The 23156-nt window shown below is 45.8% G+C and overlaps 1 protein-coding gene across 1 annotated transcript in view; it reads left to right on the top strand.

The window, feature by feature from the left end:
- Nucleotides 1-23156, top strand: part of LOC144178982 (glycoprotein antigen BM86-like) — a 51773-nt gene that overhangs the window by 12805 nt on the left and 15812 nt on the right. The window contains exons 5-10 of the mRNA XM_077707132.1: nucleotides 3321-3428; nucleotides 8357-8419; nucleotides 15921-16052; nucleotides 19244-19372; nucleotides 21686-21817; nucleotides 22288-22388. Of these exons, the coding sequence (XP_077563258.1) occupies nucleotides 3321-3428; nucleotides 8357-8419; nucleotides 15921-16052; nucleotides 19244-19372; nucleotides 21686-21817; nucleotides 22288-22388 (665 nt within the window). The remainder of the gene's footprint in view (nucleotides 1-3320; nucleotides 3429-8356; nucleotides 8420-15920; nucleotides 16053-19243; nucleotides 19373-21685; nucleotides 21818-22287; nucleotides 22389-23156) is intronic.

The following is a 23156-nucleotide window of genomic DNA, read 5'->3' as shown; positions in this document are numbered from 1 at the left end:
AAACAAGGGCTACGTGAACGTCTGACCCCTGTTCCCGCTCCAGATGCTGTACATGTCAACAAAAACAGCCCGGCTGAATTTCGCGCCAGATACACCGAGCAGCGCCGGGAAGCTGCCACGAGCCGATCGAGGCACTCCCGCTGTTTCGCCGGCGGAACAGCACGGCCAGGAAACGGCGGAACAGCAGGAAACGCCTCATATAGGCAAACATGTTGTCTGGACTTTAGCGTGTCATTCCTTGTCTTTACACTGGTACAAAGTGTAATCACATGGCAGAGCATGTCACTGTATCTTGTTCAGTCAACTATCAATCCTTGCTATGTTTCTTTTTCTACCAACATCGCATTTCATCGACTATTGCAGTTTCAAAATTTATGCTGTATGAAAAGCGCTGTTCTGCCCATCTTGTATGTCCTCCACATAAACAAAACTTCACAATTCTCTTTATTGCGAGCTTTGTCTTTTTGGCACTATTCCATTGTTTCCTTGACCAACTTCTTGGTTAGAATTATCATTCTCTATTTGCTTAACCGGAATTTTACTGAAGCCATGTCGGTTCGAATTAACGGATAGAAATAGAATGAAATTTAAGAAACATGCAACAAGCTCAACGTTCAACAGCAGTGCAATAAGGTGCTCCGCTTAGCGTAAGTTTACTTTTCCCGTTAGTAGCCCAAAAAATAACGAAAAGGCGATTACTTAAGGACGAAGAAGCACATTTGCTAGCTTCACCGCCATAATATACGAATGTGCCGCGCGTACAGTCCACTGCGATTCGAAGGTTATCGCGGGAAAGCTACTCTTTCAAATGAAGCAGACAGAACACCAGCTTTAGCATAACTTGCATGCCAGTTTCGTTATCGTCGGCGTAGATAAAAGGCAACCAAGTCTCTGCTTGATAACAACGAATGTAAAGCTTGAAACCCAAAGGGTGGCAAGTCAGTCGTGCGGGCCATTGTTGTAGCATGAAACAACCAACAAGAGAGAGAAGAGTGCGAAATGTTGATTTTTATGGTTCCGAAACGAAACCGTAGGACGGTGGCCGGCGTGAACGCTCGATGCTTACGCGATAACCTTCAAATCGTGCTCGACTGTACTTCATAGCTGATAAGAAAACTTATTAATCCCTTTCCTAAAAGAAAATCTAAAGCACGCGAATCTATACACCCAGTGTCGGCCTCCACTTCCACCTGACGATCTTAGGCGACCGCGCGCCACTCACGAGCACACTCATGATCACGCTCACGAGTGCGTTCCCAAATAACCGCCAGCTCTACGGACGAACGAATCACCTGTAGCCTACCCATAGACCAGCGAACGGGAATTTAGGTCATCATCATCATTATCTAACTCCTTAAGGTGTGCTTTACTGTTTGCGTGCAGCGTACACAAATCGCATGTTAATGTCAGTTATTTCAAGCTTTGTTTTGAAAAACACCGCGCAAGAAGCTTTGCCTACATATTTCCACGTCCCATCTTTTGGTCGATGGTGCCCCCCCCCCCCCCCCCCCCCCCCCGAACAAAATTCCTGGCTACGCGCCTGCCGGGAGGGGATATAAATATGACCACCATTACTGTTTAAAGGTTCTGGTTGTGTGAAGCTAAACCAATTCAATGCAATACATTGAAGCTTCCAAAGCAACGCGAGCTTGTTTCTGCTTTGTTCTTTTTTAGTATATGCGTTCATTGCTGTAACTGAAGGAAAGCCGGCCCGTAGCCGCCACACCGCTGCAATGACGTAATTGGAGCGTTCGAAGGACGCCAAGACCGGGAAAGAGAGAAAAATATTTCGAGCAAGTTTTTAAGTGGTCTGATGGGCATTGAGCTGTAAATTTTGGCTGAGGTACTTTGTGCCCTCCTATTCTAAGTACTGGGTGTGTTTGTTGACTACGTTCTGAAACCATTTAGGATTTAGAAAAAGTTGAAAAACCAGTTGCAGGGTCCTTTGGCCGAGAGAAATATTGGCACTCAGCTGATCTACTTGAGAAAAGTGTTTAAAGTGGTTCAAACCCGCTGCAACCTGTTAGTTAGGTCTCAAAATATGTGCCCCCTACCTCTTTAGATCCTTGTGTGGACAACTTTTGCTGAACCAGAGCTTGTGAGGAAGAAAGCTCTCTCGTTGTAAAAGGCGGAAAGATTGGCAATCGTTTACTACTTCTCCGCCGTTCTTTGTCTCCCTCATCATAGGGGCTTACCGTCAATGACGTCAGTGCTGCGCACTGAAGCAGCACTTAGGGCTGTTAACAGCTGCATCATGTAGCCGATGAGGCGCTTAAACGAGCGATAAAAGTGCGAAAATATTGCGTCAGGCACTTAACATTTTCTGCTGCGTCAGAGAATGGGGACTGCCTAGATATCAATATAGACAGAGACGGAGAGGCAGTTGAGATTGCGGCGCTTGTGAAGCCCTCCCCAGGACCACGTATACGATGCCTGGTCTATTTATCCTGGTATACGCTCGTCCGGAACAGGTGCAGGGCCGAAATTAGGGCTATGGTTGCGGGTTGCAAGTAAGGCCGGTAGAAACAAACCTACCTTATTTACACGCGGTATTCTAGATAATTTATCTTTTTCTTCTCGGCAACTTCCCTGCGAACGGAAGAGCCATAACAACTTATATTTCCAGTCGCATTTCGACCATATTAGAAACATTTCGAATGGTCCCCATAATTTTGCGGTTTTGAATGCACCGTAAGGACAGCTGTTCATTGTATTTGCACAATTGTGCTAATTATTGCAATAATTATGCACAATTTTCTTCAAGTTTGGTCTTCAAAAAGGCATGTTTACAAGTGGCTGGCCCCCATTCCGGGAGTGAAATATCACCAATAATTTATATTTTAAAACGTTCGCAGTGTTTACTAAGGTGCGCACGTGGTAGTCCATTAGAGGGGATGTAGTGTGCTGACAAAATGTGCAGTCATGAGAAAATGAAACGCGATCGCCAAAATATCAGCCACCACACACAAATAGCGGAATTCTTTTTCACCGAAGTCTAATGGAGGTGTAGCTTAATTACAGTAACAAAGTTGGGAAATTCGACTACCAAATATGCCAATAGCGCACCATTATTGTACCTCAACGAACATTTTTTTTTAATTTCCCGTGTTCTGGCTCATATTTTTGTGTTCGCATTTTATTTGCATAATCGTACATCATGGTTAACTGTGTCTTGTTAAAAAATCACCAGGTAGAAAAAGGGTTTTTAAGGAATAGTGCACCGTCCCTATGATAAGCATTCCGACTGCGACACGAATATTTCAGAAAGTATGCTGCGCAAACAATAATCTGTTCGCGGCTCCATTTTTCCATTTCCCTAGCCATCGCCTGCTTGTTCCCCGACTTCACGTGCACAGACATCTGCACTGATCCGAAGCTCAGAGAAGACGACCGCTGCTGCCAAGGATGGGAGGAAGGCTTGTGTCATGGTAAGTCGGCTCCAGTGCGCTTAGCATCTGTTTCCTTAACTCCTAAGCTTAATCTCAGCTTAACTCCTCAGCGTAACTTCTGCGTGCCCGGCTCAAGGGGAGTCACACCTATGGTTCTACCCGTGACGTCACAAGCCACGCAAGCTTTCCGTTTCGTCACCAGTATTGTGTTGACTGTAGACAATTTCATTTCATTTTTTCGCATTTCCCGTTCTTTTTTCCGACGGTGGTAAAGCGGCACTCTAGAAATCTGGCTGCAGGATTGCTACGCGACTCGCTGAGGAAACAAAATATGCTGTTATGTATACAGCGGGAACAAAGGGATATACTTGGAACAAAAACTTCGGCGTTGGCCCCAGGATCTCGTCTCTAATGTATCGGCTATAATTTAAGCTAAATTATAGAACAAGTGTGGCGTTAAATGGCACATGTCGTAACATGCTGTACGAAAAAGTCAAGTTATGGGCCGATGCAGTTTCAAGACTTGGAAGTTTCAAACCCTGATATGACAGCGCAGCCTATAGGACTGAAAGGACGTGTCATGGTTTGAAACTGGAAAATACCCTTTCTGAAACTGCAAAATACCCAGTCTGGAGGAGCTAAATACTGTTACTTATTTATATCTCCACCGATCCAAATTGTCGAGCTTCGTCCAGTGTTGCTCAATTTTCAAGGAGTTCACTACTATCTGTAGAACAGCGATAATATCGGTGCTTCTTTATCAAGCTATTGATGTTAAAAAACTGATAGCGCTACCTAATACGAGTCAAAAATACATTTACGTGATAAGCGCCTCGCTGTTACCTTCCTTAATCTTGGTAACTCGTCTGCAACGTGTGCTTTTGTTAGGGCTTGTGGAAAATTGTTTTTTTTTTTACTTTTGAGGCTCAGCCTTCATTTTTTATTTTGTGTTGATTATTTGTGTCGCCAAATTTGTCGTAGATGTCATAAAGTCATGGACTCAAACCATTTTTACGCTGTAAAATGTACAATCGTCGCCTCCTTCGCTTCCTGTAGATTTGCACTATGAATTTAGGTCACTTTTTTTAAGGTTGTGAATTGTGGAGGGCTGACGAGAGAAATTCCCGACACAGAAAAACCCCTGTACGCCGCGCGCTGTTCGCAATGGGACGTAATTGAACATCGCTGCACGACGACCAACGCGTTGTTGTCGGAAAGAACCACAGCATCCACACTACAGCTTACACAGCGTGCACATCGGACACATGTTAGCCTTATGCCTGTTCGATTGTGGCTTTGAAATATTTATGGAATAACATGAAACGATTAAGCTTCATTATCAGCCCCCAAAAGAAAAGCTGCTTATCCAAGTACGGGAAGTTGCTCCGATTATGAAATGTCCAAGATAATTCCGACATATAGAAAACCCACTTCATGCATCTTTCATACAAAAAAACAAGGCGAAACCACGGAAAGAACATACCCAGCAGAATTAATCGAATTCCGGCGCGTACAAACAAGAGCAAAAGGTCTGAAACTACGCCGAGGAGAATATGTGTTCAAGTTTGCGACTTGAATATAAAAACATCAATAACTTCATTGGTACGGTATAGCATTAGAGTAGTGATAAATGTAATTGGTAATTCGACAAGGGAAAGTTTTTATTGATTTTATTCGGGAACAAATTCCCTCGAAACTTTATGAAAAATTGTTAATGATAGATCTCCTCAGAGGCAGCCACAATACTATCGAAAAAGAGGGCACCGGGCTGAGCCATAGAGCTCACATGGGTGCCTGCCCATACAAAGGTAGCCGGCAACGTCATCGCTGACTACCACGCCCGAGCAATGACCCTCCGGGCAGGGCAGGACACGGACACCCCAACTCCGGCACTCACATATAAAGAAATTACGAACGAATATAAGGACGAGCGGCGCACCCTCCCCGAGCCACACCGCACCCTAACCAGGGAGCAACAGACAATACTCAGGCGCATCCAGGCGGGGTCACTAGCCCACCCCGTCCTGTTGCATACATTTTACCCTGAACACGAGGGGGACCGCTGCCCATTCTGTAAAACAAACAACGGCCCGCTCGCACACATACTGGCGGAGTGCACTGAACTCTAGGCCCCGATACCCCCCACCCTCCCTCCACCCCCCCTACCCCACTCCACGAGCGATGGGAGACCTTGCGGTCCAGCCCCGCCCTGCCGACCCAGCTCGCGCTGAAGGCCAGGGGCCAGGAGCTGCTGGCCCAATACGGCTCCCGCGACCTGGGAACCGCTCCGTCTGGCGTCTGAAAACGCCTCGAGCTCAAATAAAGTTACTACTACTACTACTACTACTCAAATTTCTCCCAATTCGGCTCTCCAAAAATCTAGAAATTATAAATAGAGCTATTGATTGTAAAACCTAAAGAACCCATGCGAGAGCTAGGTGCCTCAATCCGGAAAATTGCGTTTATAGACATATTCGAGTGTGAAGGTTGTCGATCAAATGTCAGAGAGCGAAAGAATCCGTGCACAAGAAACAGTGTTACTAGGCCGCGTTGTTCTGTCGGTGCGTGAATACTTTCAGTTAGGGTGTCTGATAACAAAACAGCATTTCAAGGCAACACCCCGTTGCGCAGCACATTATAGGCCCAGCGGCTGCTTTTTCTGCCAATGGAGGACGCAAAAGCAGCGCAGGGGGCACAGAGGGCGACACTGTAAAGAGGACTGTGGCTGCGTGTTCCTGGAGTCCGGCTTACGTGGCCTAGTTTCTAATTGTTTGCTGTGCGCATCGCTTCGCAGTAGTTTAATTTCATAGGACGAACAGGACAAGTACTTGGACGGATGCCGATGATCAGCGTCATCTCCTTGAGTTGAACAACAGCGTAAGAAATGCCAAACGGAACATGCGGTCGTTGGCCCCTAAGTATTGGCTAAAGTATTAAAAATCAATAAAAATTAAGATAGCCCAAAATAACCAAGGAGCATTTCATCTTCTCGAGCACTCCCACCCTGGGCAAAAATACTTCAAATCTTTTTTATAATATTGACAGTTAAAAAAACAATTATTATATCCATAGCCAATAATTGATTGCTTTGCATTGCTAGCAGCCACCCGTTACAGGCGTTGAGGGACCGTACAGAGTTCCGATTGTGAGTTGCCGCCGAGTGGGTAATCAAGGTGTAGCATAATAACTCATTTCGTAAGCAGTCATGCCGAGTTAAGCTCCTCGTAGTGGACAACGTATGATCCTTACTTTCCACCTAAGTTAAAACGGGCGTTTTTCGCACTGAAGCCAGTGGCGTGAAATGCTGAAATCCCTCAAGAGCAGCTGCTGCTCCAATGAGTTCAAGTGAAATCCAATGAAATCAAATCTTTATTGTTTTCTCTTGGGAGAGAGTGGATAAAAGAGAAGAGACTGAACATTTGCATGTTGACAGAGCCTAACACACCCCTTTTATTTTGTTCGGAGCGATATTGAAATATCCAATAGTTCTGACACAGAATCTGGAGTACATGAGGTATTTTCCAACCTGGAAAAAAACGCTGCAGCAAAATGTTTGGTAATTCTTCGCTGAAAACGCGTTAGCATTCCGCTTTACGACAGATGCAACCCTCCGAAACAGGCGGGCTGCATGGAAGGAAACTGAGCTACACAAAGGGTGCTACCTCGTTAATTATACAAGACCCGAACGCGGGCTCCAGTACAGAAATGATGACAAATGCACCTTGCGTGCTTCTAGCAAAATCGGCCTCCCAAAAATGCGACTTGCAGCCCCTAGGATTTCTGGCCAGCTTGCAGCTTGAAACTATTTTTCTAATGGTTGGCGCCAACTGTACCTTTCCCCACCAGTGCTCGTGCTGCCATAGTCAATTAGCCTACTGGTCGAATGGTGATACCCTACCATCTAGTGCTACATAATAATCAGTTATTGTAAAATGTTTCGGTGACACACACTCTGTAAGGAAACAATCCTAAGTTAGAGAACTGAGTGTCGGTGAGCTTTGCCCCCTCTTGAGAAGTATTGTTGCTAATCAACTCAGCGTTTAGGGTTGGTTTTCAGGTAGTACAGGAGCCTACATCTGGGAAAAAGTTTGAGCCGATAAAGGGTTCGATGCCGTCGCAACGCCTACACATTTATGACGATTAAATCAACTTGCCGGTAAAAATATTTTACTTTACTGCTGCCCCCTCCATTGGTCAGAGCAGCAATTCGTGTCAGTAAAACCAAATATCACTAAAACCAAATAAAAAGAAAGCTACTCCATCGTTGCACATGACGAAAACAGGTATTTTCTGTCAAATGGGCCCTTGACACCACAATTGGTTACACAAGAAGATAATGGCGCCCATTTCGTCACGTGCAAAAAAGATTGGACATGCTCTATAAGGCTGAGAGAGAGAAAGAGAGGGATCGGCCATATTATGTAACTTACTCTCTTCAATCGCACATGGCCTACACAATCAAGGAGCGGGTAGCCGAGGGTTGTCACTATTCCGCAACATACCGTATGCGGTTTCTCAACTATGTTGGTTCGAGCATAGTCCCTTATTACAAGTAGGACGAAGCTTGAAAGTGACGTTAGTAAGGAAGACTTTCAAACGTGGTCATAGTTCAGATAGGCCCGGAATATACTTTGAAAATCGTATTTGCTTGGACAGCATATTGAGGCGGAAGTGATTTGAATGAATACACTTATAGTACTCTTCTGCAAATGTACAAGCGTTAGCGCTAAGAAAGTGTGGTAAGGTTGACAATAAACATAATTTTCCCCTTGGACATTCCTTTTGTTTTGAAATACTTTAAGCTTGTTGTGCATGGCAACCTAATTTTGAAATGAAACTGCCTGTTTTATTTCGTTAAACTTCTGAAGACAGAGCTCCACAAAAGCAGGACGTTGAAGTGGTGATTGGTGCAGTTGAAACTGCCTTAAAAAGCAGAATTTCAAATTTTACCTTTTGTTTCTATGCAGCACACCATGAAGAGGGAACGTATTGTGTCCCAGGTACCATCGCCAAGGGTGACCTTTGCACAAGTAAGCAACACTTGAACGTTAAACACTTCATTTTAGATGCGAGGCAGCTTGTGGTCGAGCCTGTTCCCTCCGCCGTTGTGTGGGCACCGTTGTGTGACGTCCACACCCCCACTGCGCATGCCTGGCCAGGCACCGCTGATGATGATTGTGGCAGGGTGCCCCTAGGGACTGGCCAACCAAAGAATCCATCACGAAATAGCTTCGCCTTCAACCACCGTCGTCATCTTCCCGTAGGGGAACCCTGAGTAGTACGCGAGGTATTCCTCCTCTCCTCTCCGAAGTTCCTCACCTCTCCGGGATTGCGCAACAAATGGCAACACCTGCGGCTCCGCGTGCGATACTGCGAAGCAGCTTAGGGTTAGAGACGCGGCGGTAGCCGCTGCATACTCCGCTGGGGGCACCACTGTAGCTCCGCGGTATAAATGACGCGCGCGCGTGCTCCGCTGCCCTCATTCTCTTCCTGCAACGCCGCGATCGAACTGAAAACTAATGGGAACTTGAGTCGGCCCCATGGCTGCTTCGTATACTACTCAGGGTTCTCCTACGGGAAGATGTTGAAATTTTTATTTCTCTTAAAAGTAATGTTCGAAACTTGATAGCTTTTTACGTTGGCCAAATTCCAAAGATCTCATGCCGTTTCACTTCAATGTTGTATTGAATTGTGCAGTGACGCATCATTGATAAAATTATGAACAGCAAGAATAGCTACGCCCCGTTTCTGGAATTCTAAAAAAGCAAAGTGTGGTTTAAAAATTTCTCTTTACTAGCAAGGAAATTTCTTCACTACTGTTGGAATACCTTGGTTGAACTATGCATTTTTACAAAATAATTCCCTTAGTTCTCAAACAAATTCTCATAGTTTATATTTTGCGCAGAAAGGAAGAGAAAAAAGTAGGTTGAACGGCAAGAAACGAGCTGATTATATGATATAAAAGTTTAAATTTATAATTTTATGAGGTGTTTGTGATACCACTGAAGCTAACAACTAACAGGCCTATGACAAAGCATCCGGTAACGATATGCACTTGAATCCACGTAAAAGTGATTGCTGGCAAATAACAATATTTAGCGGATGAGCTACATCGGCCAGTATACACGCTTCGAAAGGAGACTCGGCACCAGAATATGTAATAAGCGGTTTTTCGTTGTCGCTGTCACAACGGTCCACTATGCGCAGGCGCAGAGCGAAACACCGTTCCTTGCCCTAGTCCTACACTAGGTTAAATGGTGAAAACCAACAGACCTTAGTAAAATTGCAGGAAAAGCCATTTAAAAGACACAAAACTATGCTGCCTCCATTCAACGTGTGATGTACCAAAGTAGTTACGACTAGAATGTACCGAAGCTGTACGCAACCTTTAGGCCCATCACGAAGGCTTAAGACCACGATTGCAGCAGGTTTGCTTTGCTTCATCATTGTTGCTGTAATAAATGTGAGTGTCTTTCATCTTTAGGAAATGATAATCATTAGACATCACCTTGGAAAGGGGGGGGGGGGTCCCCTAGATGTGTAATTCTCGTTCCGAGCAAGTGTTGCCACTATTACAGCGAACGCTGGAGTGTTTTTTTTTTTTTGTTTGTTTTTTGCCAGGCTTGGCCAATCTACCTAATGCTTCGCTTTACAAACATGCGCGAGTGATGCTGGTCGGTCGCATCGAGGCACGCACACCCGAGCGTTATGCATTTTAATGGTTTTCTTAACTGCGGATCGCTCGCCACGAGGCCTGCGCTCACGTGCCCGCGCTCGGCAATTTGTTATCTGCGGACACGAAGAATTGCGATTTGCTAAACAGTTTCGCTGTTAAAATGTGATAACCAATGGTGTGTGTGCCCTTGCAGCCATCATTCGTAACATGGTGCGCGAAGCTTTGCTTCATTTTTTTTTTTAATCACCCAGCGTGTGTTGCTTTATATGTCGGGGGGGGGGGGGGACAATTTTGTGTCCTCTACATCAGAAAAGTTTCAGCTGTTTTGTCATAAAACCCGATGATGATCCCGAAGTGTCTACTACTTGATTTGAACTTGGCTAATTTTTGGCCAGTTAGTTTTAGCCATAAGTACACGGGCCGGCACATTGGGACGGCTTCCTCTTATTAACCAAATTTACATCCATTCACCTAGAAATGGCTCGTAGATGGTCCTTTCCCGCGGCCGAAAACAAAGTATTCGTACGATAACGAAATACTTTTCGGCCTTCCTGACTTTGTTTTTGCCGTAAGTACACGGGCCGGCACATTGGGACGGTTTCGTCTTTTAGATGCGACTGCATCTCATTCACTCGCCTTGTCCCTCCATACGGCGTTGTTGTTGTCCGTCCACACCCATCCCCCATTCTCCTCGCCGCGCGAGCTGCGCTCTCCGCCGGTCACCCCCTCTCCTCTCCGATAGCGAACACTCTCTTCTGAGGGGCATTGGATTGGATTCGATTCGATTGGCTTGGATTGGATTAAAGTGGATTGTGTTGGATTGTGTTGCGTCATAGCCGCGCCACGTTGCGTCATAGCCGCGGCAGGGGGTTCACGGCACGTTTCACGCGATGGGAGAATCAACCTAACGGAAACAACAACGGAACCCCCTATGCGTCGCATCTACACAGGGGTTCCCGCGAGGGGAGATGGGAGTAATTTTTTAGCCATATTTACATCCATTCACCCAGAAATGGCTCGTAGATGGTCCTTTGTCGCGGCCGAAAACAAAGTTTTCCTACGATAACGAAATACTTTTCGGCCTTCCTGACTTAGCTTTTGCCGTAAGTACACGGGCCGGCACATTGGGACGGTTTTCTCTTTTTAACAAAATTTACATCCATTCATCCAGAAATGGCTCGTAGATGGTCCTTTGTCACGGCCGAAGACAAAGTATTCGTACGATAAGGAAATACTTTTCCGCCTTCCTGACTTAGTTTTTGCCGTAAGTACACGGGCCGGCACATTGGGACGGTTTCCTCTTTTTAACAAAATTTACATCCATTCATCCAGAAATAGCTCGTAGATGGTCCTTTGTCACGGCCGAAAACAAAGTATTCGTACGATAACGAAATACTTTTCGGCCTTGCTGACTATGTAGTAGCAAAAACCGTAAGCTTATCCCCTAAAATTCATTCTTTTAAACAAAAGAAAAAATAATTACATGCCATTGAATGAATATGATGGCAATTTCAAACCTCAGTGTCTACATTCGGCCCCCAACAAATTGGTTTTATTTTGTGTATTAAAAACGATAGTATTTCTCGGGCTACTTAACAAAACTTTGGTCTGCCTGAATAACTGTTTTTCTACGCGTCTTTCCATCTGTCCGTGCACCCCTCGATTCAGCCGCACGGGCCAAATATCAAAATAATTCTTGAACGAGGCGTTGATACAAACAAAAAATTTCCAAACTACTAAATGTAGTGGAAATATTCGAATTTGTCAGAACAGTTGAGCAAAAGAGAACATCACGTATATTTTTATTTATTTATTTATTTATTAAAAAAGGGCGGCCACCCGTTCTCCCCGGCGCTACGGCAAGCAATTCACCTCCGCCGGCCATGACACCACCCACGTGCGTCACGTGCTCTTTAGGAGCCACACCGACCATTGAACATCTCCTTTGGACGTGTCCGGGTCTGCACGCAGAGCGCACGTCTTGCAAACACAGCAGCATTACGTGTTTGACGGACTGGCTCTACCCACCCGCAGCCACAGCCAAGCAGGTGTTTGCCTCCTTGTGGGACTTCGCTCTCGCTACTGGCGTTCATCTGAGAATGTAGTTTTCCCAAACTGACACCACCCTCCCCACCCGCCCCCACATAGGCCGAGTCGCCATCCTTGTGCCAATAAAGTTTCATTCATTTATTTATTTATTTATTTATTTATTTATTTATTTATTTAATTATTTATTTATTTATTTATTTATTTATTTATTTATTTATTTATTTTGTAGGTGGCCGATGAGGCGGTGCGGCCGAGCCCACGTTTATTAAGGTTGCGTTGGCTGTGCCATGAACACGACGAGGCGCGTAGAACGCGGGTGCCGTTCCCGAGGTGTGCCCAGTGCCGAGTGGGTTCCTTGCCAGCTGGCCAATCTGTTGATGATGATGGTGGCGTTTAAGAAGATGATGATGGTGGCGCTACAGGGCTCCCCCCCCTAGCGTGAAGCGCGATAAAGTGACAAATGTAAATGACAATGCACGAAAATGCACTATGCACTATGTACAGTTATGTACAATTTGTCCGTTGTCAGGGAGAGTCCGTGGGCAGTGCGTGGTCAAGTGGCTGGGGTTGACTAACGGCGCGGTCCTGGTCGTCGGCAAGGTAGCGTCCGGTGTGTGCATTTCCCTCGGGGAGCCTTGCCTGGGAGTGGCGGAGAGGCCGTAGGCGGAAACGAGCGTCCTGCGGGGCGGAAGCTGCTAGCAGCGCCCAGAGGAGAGAGTGATGTCCCGCAAAGCTCGAGTGCACTCTCCGGGCTACAAGGTGGTCCAGACAAACGGGTGCAGATGGTCTGCGGGTGTAGGGCGGCTCCGTTCTGCTGCCATCTCTGTTGTTCCACAGATCACGGCAGCATGTGCGGAGGGAGTGACGCAGTCGCCGCCGCGTTCGTCTACGGATGAGCGAACCATGGGCCATTGACCGTCGTGATAGCTCGAAGCGACGTTGCTTATGTGCGAAGGCCCATGAGGCACCCAGAAGGTGGCGAATGCTCTGGGAACTCGAACGCGTTGCTGTCGAAGGGGGCGGGCAAAAATTTGTCTCCGCTGATCGTCTGACTCCCGCACTGTCACGAAATGAGCGAGTTGACGGGGATCGACAAGTCGGTCGCAAGGTGCATGATGTCTGTGTGGTCTAATGCGGCGTTGACGGCTCGAAGCAGAAGACGCGGCTTCCGCAAGCGAAACAACAGGCAAGAGTGCACGTGCGTGGGTGGTTCGGAGGCCGACTGCGGTCTTCTTTGTTCTGGTCTGACTGCCCCGTCATCGTTTTGGTCACAGGTAGTTGGAGGGTGTCCATCTTTGCTCGTTGAGAGCCTACTAGCCCAGGTGCTTCCTTGGAGGAGTCACGCTGCTCCTGCGCATCCACCAAGACGGAACACGTAATGTCACGACGGCAGATGGTTGGTGCGTCGATGGGAGTCTCGTCGGTGGCGCACTGTACCTGTCGTGTATGCCATTCAGGTGGCTGCGTTGCGGAGCACACGTTGTGGAGTGGTGTCGCAATGGGCTTAGATGGGGGTGGCGTAAACCGTGGAGTGAGGGAGGTCGCCGCCTCGGTGCTCTGCGGATCACCGGCGCCTTCTTGTGGTGTGACAGTAGTGGACAAAGCAGGCGGTGGTTGGTGGGCGCCCGTGATGTCGTTGGCCTCCAGTCCTCTCGTGGAAGGTGCGGCTGGGAGCTCGAGATACGCGCCCATGATCGCAGACCAGTCACCTAGTGAGGGTTCGGGTACATGGGCCGAGGGCGGTTTCGGAGGAGGACTGATGGTGGTAACGGCACCAGGTTCTGTCGGGATTGTCGTCTGCCGGGTTTTCATGCCGTAGTGGTTGAGGACAGTGTCTTTTAAGTTGTCATACGCACTGGGGCCTGGGGTCGGCAGCTGGATCTGCTCAATGAGGTCAGCAGGTAGCTTCAGTAGTGTCAAGAGGTACCTGATTTCCGGGGAGCAGATGTCATTTACGTAAAAATGGATCTCCAAGATGACGAACCATGCAGCGTGGTTTGAGATGGCGTCAAACGGAATCAGCAAGGGAAGGTCGGGTAGGGCGGGGAACGTTCTTCGCGTGCCGTCGCCCGCGTTGTGTCTGGGGAAGCAGCGTCTCGAAGCCATGGCGAAGCCACTTGTCCGGTCACCTAATTGTAGGCGGCCGATGAGGCGGTGCGGCCGAGCCCACGTTTATTGTGGTTGCGTTGGCTGTGCCATGAACACGACGAGGCGCGTAGAACACGGGTGCCGTTCCCGAGGTGTGCCGGGTGCCGAGTGTGTTCCGTGCCAGCTGGCCTATCTGCTGATGATCATGGTGGCGCTACAATTTATTTATTTACAATACTGCCCGTCTCCACAGAGACCATAGCAGGTCGGCACTACAATATACAGTTACAAAAAACACTTAACCCTTTAAGGATCGAGAAAAACGCAAAAACCAAATCAGAAACTTTGAACTTTGCAAACAGCAGCAGTTATGCACACCATACACAAAGTGCTACAAGTGCATGCTAATTTTTATGAAAACAATATTGGTAATTTAACATTATACACTATATGCACAACCATCTGCACAAAGTACATGTACATGGTGGTTTGCATGTCACTAAAAAGAGACGACATTTCAAAGACGCTACGGGCGTTATTTTCAATTCTGGATAAAAATCACACAATGACTAGACATTAGAGGGGAAAGGCGTTCATAAGTTCCATTCGTGGTTGGCAACTGGAAAAAAAATGGAGTATTTAAACGCATCATTGTTACATTTGTATTATAATAAAGTATTTGTATGTTTCTGCCGGGTAGGTCGTGTTTGCGAATATTTAACGTGCTTTGAAACGTACTTTACATACATTATTTCTGGGCAGGATATCCACACATAAGTAATATTTGCAATGTTCTCTTAATTAAAAATACAGGGGTGGTAATTTTTGTGATAGCGAATAAATTAAACACCATGAAAAGAATGTTTTGTCTTCTAAACACAAAACACACTCGATCGCGGCGCACACTTGTGGCAGTGTTTTCAATTCCACAATAACAAAAGCTCTCAGTAGATTGCGTAAGAAGTGGAGCGCGGTAAAATCGAATTAAGTTGAGCAAGCCGCTACTGTGGATATAGTGGTAGAGCGAAACTGGGGCGGTGGGGGGGGGGGGGGGGGGGTACGAGCGTGAGAGGTGGGGGGTGAAGGGAAGAGACGCGTTTACGTGCCAGGGTGGCCGAAGATATCGTCCTTCGATGGCATTTGCCGCGAAGTGAGCAGATACGCGAACAATCTTTTTTTTGCCCTTGGCCAAAGTGCCCCCGCACTGACAAATACATTCAGATACACGCAAAAGTTTAGAATTGGCTCATTAGGGCTTAAGACATTTCACGTCTAAAATTTAGAAAAAGAGGGGTTTGCAAAAGTGAAAGAAGAAAAAAATATCCGTAAGTTTGCTTGATCTGGCAGAATCACAAAACGACTTTCCTCGACGTCGCTACTGTGACTAGTATCTTTGATATCTGCGAAACAGTGCCAACTCCACGGCACAGTGAGTTTACCGCACAAGATGGCCGCCGTCCATAAGATGGCCCCCAATCCCTGCGAATTCAACCTTAGTATCGCATACAGGCCTTCATCGGTGGCAGGAAAGTAGGTAGCAAAACGGGTTCTAACGCATTAAGGCACTTGATTTATATTTTAGCCAAAGTAAATAATTAACTCCGGCACTCTAAATTTTGGCCACGAATTTATCTAAACCGCTTTTCCACAACCCGTAATTTAAACATCTTTCAGCGAGCAACGTAAGAACAACCGCTAACATTTCTTATCCTTTCAAGATGTGTGTGAAGCGGATGAGACTGATCCCATCTGCGAGCACGGCTGCACGCATGAAAACGCATCTTTGCCGGTTTACACCTGCAACTGCGGAGGAGATCAAGAGCTGTCTGCCGACGGATTGACGTGTACTGGTGAGTGGATGTGGAATTTTTTTCTCCTCTTTCCTGTTTACTAGCAATGTTGTGGGAGTGGATTGCTACCTGTATTTTTTAGAAATGTTTAGATAACCTTGTATCCGCATAAAGGATGAGGAGCCGTGGATTGGTTATTTAATAAAAATGATGTATTTGCGGCTATATTTTGTTCTTGCCACTATCGAGAATGTGTCCAAAAGCGATAGTCGATCGAGTAGTTCTAAAGAACACTCAATATTATCAGGAAACACGAACATTATATGCGAGGCTTCAACACTAGAGAGAGTTTCTTATAATGTAATGCGGTTCCGTATGCTAGCATTGCTGTATCACATAGTAAATCACGGCTAATAATTATCAATAAATAATGCAAAGGTTTTCGTAGAACATCTTTATATTATTTATAAACCAGGGGCGAGATTCTCAAAGTTCTTTTGTGAGCAGTCACCGGATCTCTGCTCCCCTCGAAAAAAAACTAAACATGTGGCAAGAATTTTATATCAGAATAAATAATAAATTCTTATAGAGGTACCAACACGCTTAAAGTTTCTTTGAGAAATAAAATGTTCGACGATTACACCGGAAAACTGAGCCAGCGTAGCGGAAAGTCCTTAGTAACCGTACGTAAGAAAACAAAACGAGTGCCTTCTCTGTAAGCGCGTGATTTTCCTGAATCCTCGCCGTATACCCGAAGTTTTAGACGGTTCGCTGCGTCCCTGAAACCTGTATGTGTCAAGGACCTACAGTCACTCATTTTGTTTACTCTTCAATCCAATATTTTTTTTTTTTGCGTGGGTGTGTCGCTAATCGTAAGTAAAGTGTCCCTCTTGAAAAATTGCCCCGAAGCACGAGGCAATTCACGAAGCACGTGAAAACCAGGGACGAGATTCTCAAATCTGTTTTGTGACAACTCACGAGATCGCTGCTCCACACGAAATAAAAAATAACTGAACATGTATTACTAATTTTATATCGGAATGGTCACAGCGGCTTCCAAAATAATTTAGTATAAAAACGGCGCACCGAAATGACACACCATTCGCGAGATGGCAACCGGGAGGCCAGTCACGTGGTAGCACATCGGCAACGTGACAGCAGCGCAACTCGCAGATTCAGACAGGAAGCTGAACCCTACACACTAATTTACCCGTTCCAAGTATCCGTGTGTACGACTTTTGTAGCGACTATAAAGCAGGTGGTCCCTATAATTATTTGCCAGGCCCGGCACACTATAACTATGTGCAATCCATCGCAATAGAAATATTGAAACATGGTCCCGACATTGCTTTGAAAGGGACTATGCCGCGCTTCCGGTGTATGCTTGCCCTGTTTTCTTCGCGCCTCGAGGCAGTCTGAAAGCTATAGTCACCACCCGCATGGAACGGCACTGCGTGATTTGCTCTTCGCAGCAGGTCCGCCTTCTGTTTCTGCTGTGCTTTTTGTGGGGACTTGTCTTCACCGATGCCCTTCCTCACCAATAGCTCTGCAGAAAAGCCAACTTTTCCTGACGATGGTTATGAATGATCGTGTGTGAAGGGAAAGAAAAAAAAGCTGTTCCCGTGGCGGGAATCGAACCTGGGTTTCTCAGGTTATGAAGCCGGCGTCTATTCGATCGCTCCATTTCGACATGGTCGAAGCGAACGCCAAGCAGCAGGTGTCGATTCGCGGCGTACACCCCAAACCCAAGCATTGGGCCAACGGAGTGCACACCCGAGAGTTGCTGTGGGTGTTCTAGAACAGCGGAGCGTACTCCAAAGTAGCCAATACTCGCACTTTGGTATTGGCCAACCAGAGAATCCATCACAAGAATACTTTGCGCTCAACAATTGTTGTCGTTAGATGGATAGGTTCATGATTTTCTTCAAGTGGAGCCAATGTGCGTGTATTGCTGCAAATAGAAGAAAGCGGGTCAAAAACCGCCAAAGCGCTCTTATTATGTCATTCGAGCGCTCAAAGAATGCCGGGATCGAAAAAGGGTAAAAATCTTTGAAGCAAGTTTCTAAGTTACTTCACGGGCTTAGACCCGCAATTTCGTAAGGTTCTTTCTGACCCCACGTTTTCAGTACTGGGTGTGTTTGTTACTACGTTCAGAAAGCAATTAGATATAAAAAAAACGTAAAAATGTGTTGCAGGTTCCCTTTAATAGCAGTTGCATTCGCTATTGCATTAAACTCTACACACGACAGGCTTTGTGGCAGCGGCAGAAAAACAGAAACATGGGTAAAATAGGTTTATTCACGCAGACCGGGTGTCAGGGTCCTGATGGGCCGTTGAATGGGCAGCGTGGATTTAAAGTAATTCACCATACCTACGTAACGCTACCGCATTTGTACGTGTTTTCCTGGAGGACCATAGAAAAACTCATAAACGTCTCCGTCTAACGACGACGATGGATGACGAAGCTTTCTCGTGTGGGATTCCTTGGTTGTTGTCTCAATTTGGAATTTGACGCTCAGACGGTTTGTACTTTGACTCTTAGAGCTTTGACTGACTCGCACGAAGTTTGGACTTTTGATTACAGGGGTTTTGATTTTTACGCTTCGCCATTTGAATTCGCACGACGAACGTTCTGCGTTAAACCACCGTCGTCGTTACACGAAGGTGGTGCACGATACTTTTGTATAATTTTGCACTTTCCTGTACCTCTCTCCAAATCGAAACTGCTCCGACCTTGCAGAATGAATGGCGCAGTCGGATAGATGTAGGCTTCATAACGCAAGGGCACCAGCTTCTATTCGTACAGCGGGACGCGTTTTTTTTTTTTTTTGTCTTTCTCTTTACCCACGATAATTATCATCGTCAGAGAAAATTGGTTTTTCTGTAGTGCGTTTTTTTACGACGCATGCGCCATCAGTGAGACATAGAAAGCCTTGTTCAAAAAATCATTTTGGTTTCTGTGGATACTGAAAAAGAGCCGATTGAAAGGCGAGAAAATGTCTGTGCTCAGATTTTTTTCCCGGCTTTCACAAACAAGACATTTTATTATACTGGCTCTTAAATATAAGGTCAACTTGAAACGTGCGCCCTTTGCCAAATTCTTACACCTGCGGAGTTCTGTCAGAAACATTTTTCTCTTGCCACATTTTAAGGAAACATTTACCGACGCTTGAAACCCCGGTGTTATACCGGCCGCGTGCGATATATCTGCACAAGCTAAATAATACTTTATAAGTAACTGTTTGTTCCAGCTAAACTCGCTTGCAATGAAGAAGAAACAGCAACCTGCGAGTGCAGTGGTCACAGGTGTGTGTACGGAGACAGTCAAGTCACCTGCGAGTGCCCCGGTCACAATATTGAGGTTGAAGGTGTCTGCTCAGGTGAGCATGATGGGTTTACGGGGGGAGGTGGGGCGTGTGTACGGAGCCTACGCTACCGCGTCACTTCAATCACTACTAATACTAAGAAGAAGTTTGCTCAGAAGGTTATAATGAGTAATAGTCACTACGTTACGTAAAAGAACGAAAGAAACATAATCTGGACTTGAGATTGGCGCTTGTACTAAGTTTAATCTGCTAGTATTTGTTTGGTTAGTCCGGACAATTTCCGCCATCTATGAGTGCGGCCATTCGTTTGCGGCAAAGAGATTCGAAGGTAGAATTCGAAAAGAGAGGAGCGCAGGTCTTTAAGTTGAGTCTCGATGTTGTATGATCTCCCAACCACATTTTGCTTGCCCTCAACCTTTGTCCCATCGTCAACCACTCCATATACTCACGAATGCTGTTCCATTTCGAGTAGCGCGGTCACGACCACCCCCGTTCTAGTACGAGAACTCCAGCGGCCGCAGCCTCTTACTGTTCTTCAAATGGGGCTCACGTGCTCGAGGATGCCTTGTTCTCAGCAGTATCGGCAATTGCGTACATCTTAAGCAGATGCCATCCCACTGTAGAAACAGTTACACCAGCACAAGAGCCTAACGATTGACTCATTAAGTCACATTAGGGACCTCTTGTTGCTCAACTTACTATGCGCCTGTAGCTACTGTTGTGTATTATTAAATTAAAATTATTATTTAAAATGACTTGGGGGTTCCAAACATCGAATTATGTAATGCTTTCCAAGGCGAAAGCATTACATCTCAATGTTCCAAGCACATGCGTTCTGGGGTACAGAGCATTGTGACGTGCAGAAAATTAGAGCGCGCACAGGGAAGGGAGAGGAGCAGTGCCGGTGGTGAGGGAAGAGGAGGAAAATGTCAGCGGCGGCACAGGTGGGCCTAGAGGGAAAGGGGCGCTAACGAATGCCAGCCCCAGAGCTGTACAGGAGTTGAAAGCAAGCCGGGGGTATGGTGTCGATGTGGGAGAAAGGAGAAATGTTAGGGCTACGGGTGATGAGACTGATGATCACCACCCAAAATTTAGTTGCTGCTGGGAAAGACCAAGAAAGTACGCCACGACGGAAAAGGCTAGAGCAGATTAAAATGCCCTTAGGCGTGATCACTGTCGCGAGGAAGCGTCTACCACGAAGCTGCGACAGCTGCCCGACTAGATAATCATGAACGTTCGACAGCAGATCCAAAAAAGGCCTAACTAGCAATTTTCCATCTCATTATAGAAAGCTCTAAGCATCCCCCGTAAGTTCTTTCAGCGGTCGAAATACACCCACCACTAGGCTGTCGCTTGGTAATTGGTTGGTTCCACAAGTTAATACCTTAGTTGAAAGTTTTGTACATGGCCGGATAAATACAATTACAGAAAGCGATTATCAGTAGCTCCGTTACCCTCTTTATCGTGCTGTCAGCGGAGATTGCTTTGGTGAAAAAAGCTTAACTCAGAAAACTCCGCTATCGAAAAACGTATATTTCATTTTGAAACGCTCCTGCGCAAATAGCACTAATGTGGAGTTATAATTATCTATACATACAACGCTCAGTCTTCCATATTTTTCAAAAACAAGCAGTCGTATATGAACTACGAAGCTTCCAAATGTCAGTTTTGCATCGTATCAGCAGGTTTCTGGATTTCTGGGCTGATACTCATGAATTCTGAGTAAGAGGGAGGTTGCGTGCATATTTGTCGTTTTGCTGAAAACAGGAATGTAACTAAATTTTGCTACAATTTATCAGAATCTCCTGTTTTATTTCAAATAATAAACAAAATAACAAAGAAGAGTAATACCCTCGCTTGGAGAAAAAAAACATTAAGTTGTTTATAAATGCGCCGGTAATGTGTAAGCCAGGATTTAAAACCCGCCCAATCTGGGCCGGCAATAAAAGTGAGCTTCTGTTCTGCTTAGGAAAAAATTGGGAGTACCGCTACGTTATATCCGAGAATAACGCGAGCAGCGAAATTTTTTTGCGATAATGTTCAACCACCAGATACTTAAATCTCAGCTTTCCTTGTCTTTTTAACAGTGTTTTTAAAGCAACCACACGCTAAAATCCCATCTATGCAACTACTCAAAGAGTAGCAAGATGACTCCTCAAATCATCACAGGACTTTGCGAACACCCTTTCATGGGGATTCAAAATCTCGTCCAATATTGAAAGAGTCGGGGCATGTGTATTATTTTTTTTTGTCATGATAACCGGCCTTGCAGCTGCATGCCCATTTCATGCCTGTAAATTGTTTACGTCGGTGGCGTTTGTCGCGGTTGAAAGCCGGTTTGTACGGGTTTCATCACTTATTTTACAGAGAACTGCACCATCGCCAAACAAGCTGAGTGCGACACTTTACTTAGCAAGTGCGTTATTGTATCCGGCAAAGAGACATGCACCTGTGACTACCCGCTCGAATGGAACGACTCCACGAAGCAGTGTGACCTGGGTGAGTGGGCATATGATGTGATACCAAGTGCAGCTTTATGCTATGTGAAAATAGCGGCACTCAGAGTTCGAAAGTTTATAAACAATACATTAATAATTTGTCATCCCAGCGTTGCAACGGCTTAAATGAGGTACAGGAATAAACATGCACCCAATATTTCATTTTTTCACCAGTTGTGTTGCGCTGAACCGGGAAAAAACTAGTGTAGTTGGTATCTTGAATCAATTGGTTCTGTAGCGCAATAAATAGGACTTTGCGTTGATTAAATATTTTAAGCTATGTAATGGGCGGGCTTGAATTACTGAAAATGTATTTTTAAAATGTAAATTTTATTTGTATGTTGTATTTTGATTTTGATTTTTCTATATTTGTATTTGTGTTTTATTTGATTTGTATTTTACTTTTTACTTTTCCTAAAGTAATTTTCACGTTCTTTTCTTCGACTTTCGGTTCTTCCCCTTTTTTTGCAGAAAAAGCATTTCGGTACATGTTAACACTCCAGCCATACCAACAGGCAAATGCGAGCAGGGATTCAAGTTGCATCAAACGGGGAGCACTGATTGACAAAGCTGTGAGTCTACCTGCGTGTGCATTTTCCATTTTAACAGGCAAATAAATATTGTACCCACCGCTATTTAGAGGGGCACTAAAGGGTGGAAACAACTTTCCCTGTATTCACAGATTTCGGTACGGAGAATCTAAATACGCCATCCTCGCTCCCAATATTTTTAAATCGACAAAAACTTCCAGGAACATAGAAACAGGTGTCGACGCCCCGTACGCTTCTGGGTATTATGTTTGGGGAAGGCAGTTGACTATTTTTGCTCCGCTGCGCATGCACAAGATCAAGGGGCATTATGCTCGGTATTTTCGGCTACCCACAACATGAAAACTGCTGGGCCTAGCGGGACTTCCTTGGTATTACGCCGCGGCATCATGGTCTTGCTTCCTCTTTATGTGCACTGTGGGTTCGTTTGCAGACTGTCTTGTTTAGCATTCAGAACGGAATGGTGACATCACACGGCACCGTCGACAGGTCGTTTTCCGGAAACAAGATTTAGCGCAGCAAAAGACAAAGACTGCGAACGGACAGGACGGCCACTACATCTGTGCGCTAAATCTTATTTCCGTAATGTGAACCTATTCGCCCAACAAAACGTCTTGCGCAGGGTCATTTTCCCTTGTGGTTACTATAAGCATCGTCGATAAACCGCGCCGGTGCATACCGGGGCGCACCGGTGCGCCTTTTCATCTTCGATAAACCGCACCGGTGTGAACCATCTGTCCTCGATAAACAGGTGCGCATGGTCGCGGGACAGTTTTTGGTTTCCCCGCCCCG

This window comes from Haemaphysalis longicornis, unplaced genomic scaffold, assembly GCF_048455015.1.
Source record: "Haemaphysalis longicornis isolate Haplotype H1 unplaced genomic scaffold, Haemaphysalis longicornis Haplotype H1 scaffold_4, whole genome shotgun sequence".
Classification (NCBI taxonomy): domain Eukaryota; kingdom Metazoa; phylum Arthropoda; class Arachnida; order Ixodida; family Ixodidae; genus Haemaphysalis; species Haemaphysalis longicornis.
The sequence above is the reverse complement of the archived record's forward strand: the minus strand, read 5'-3'. Positions and strand labels throughout refer to the sequence as shown.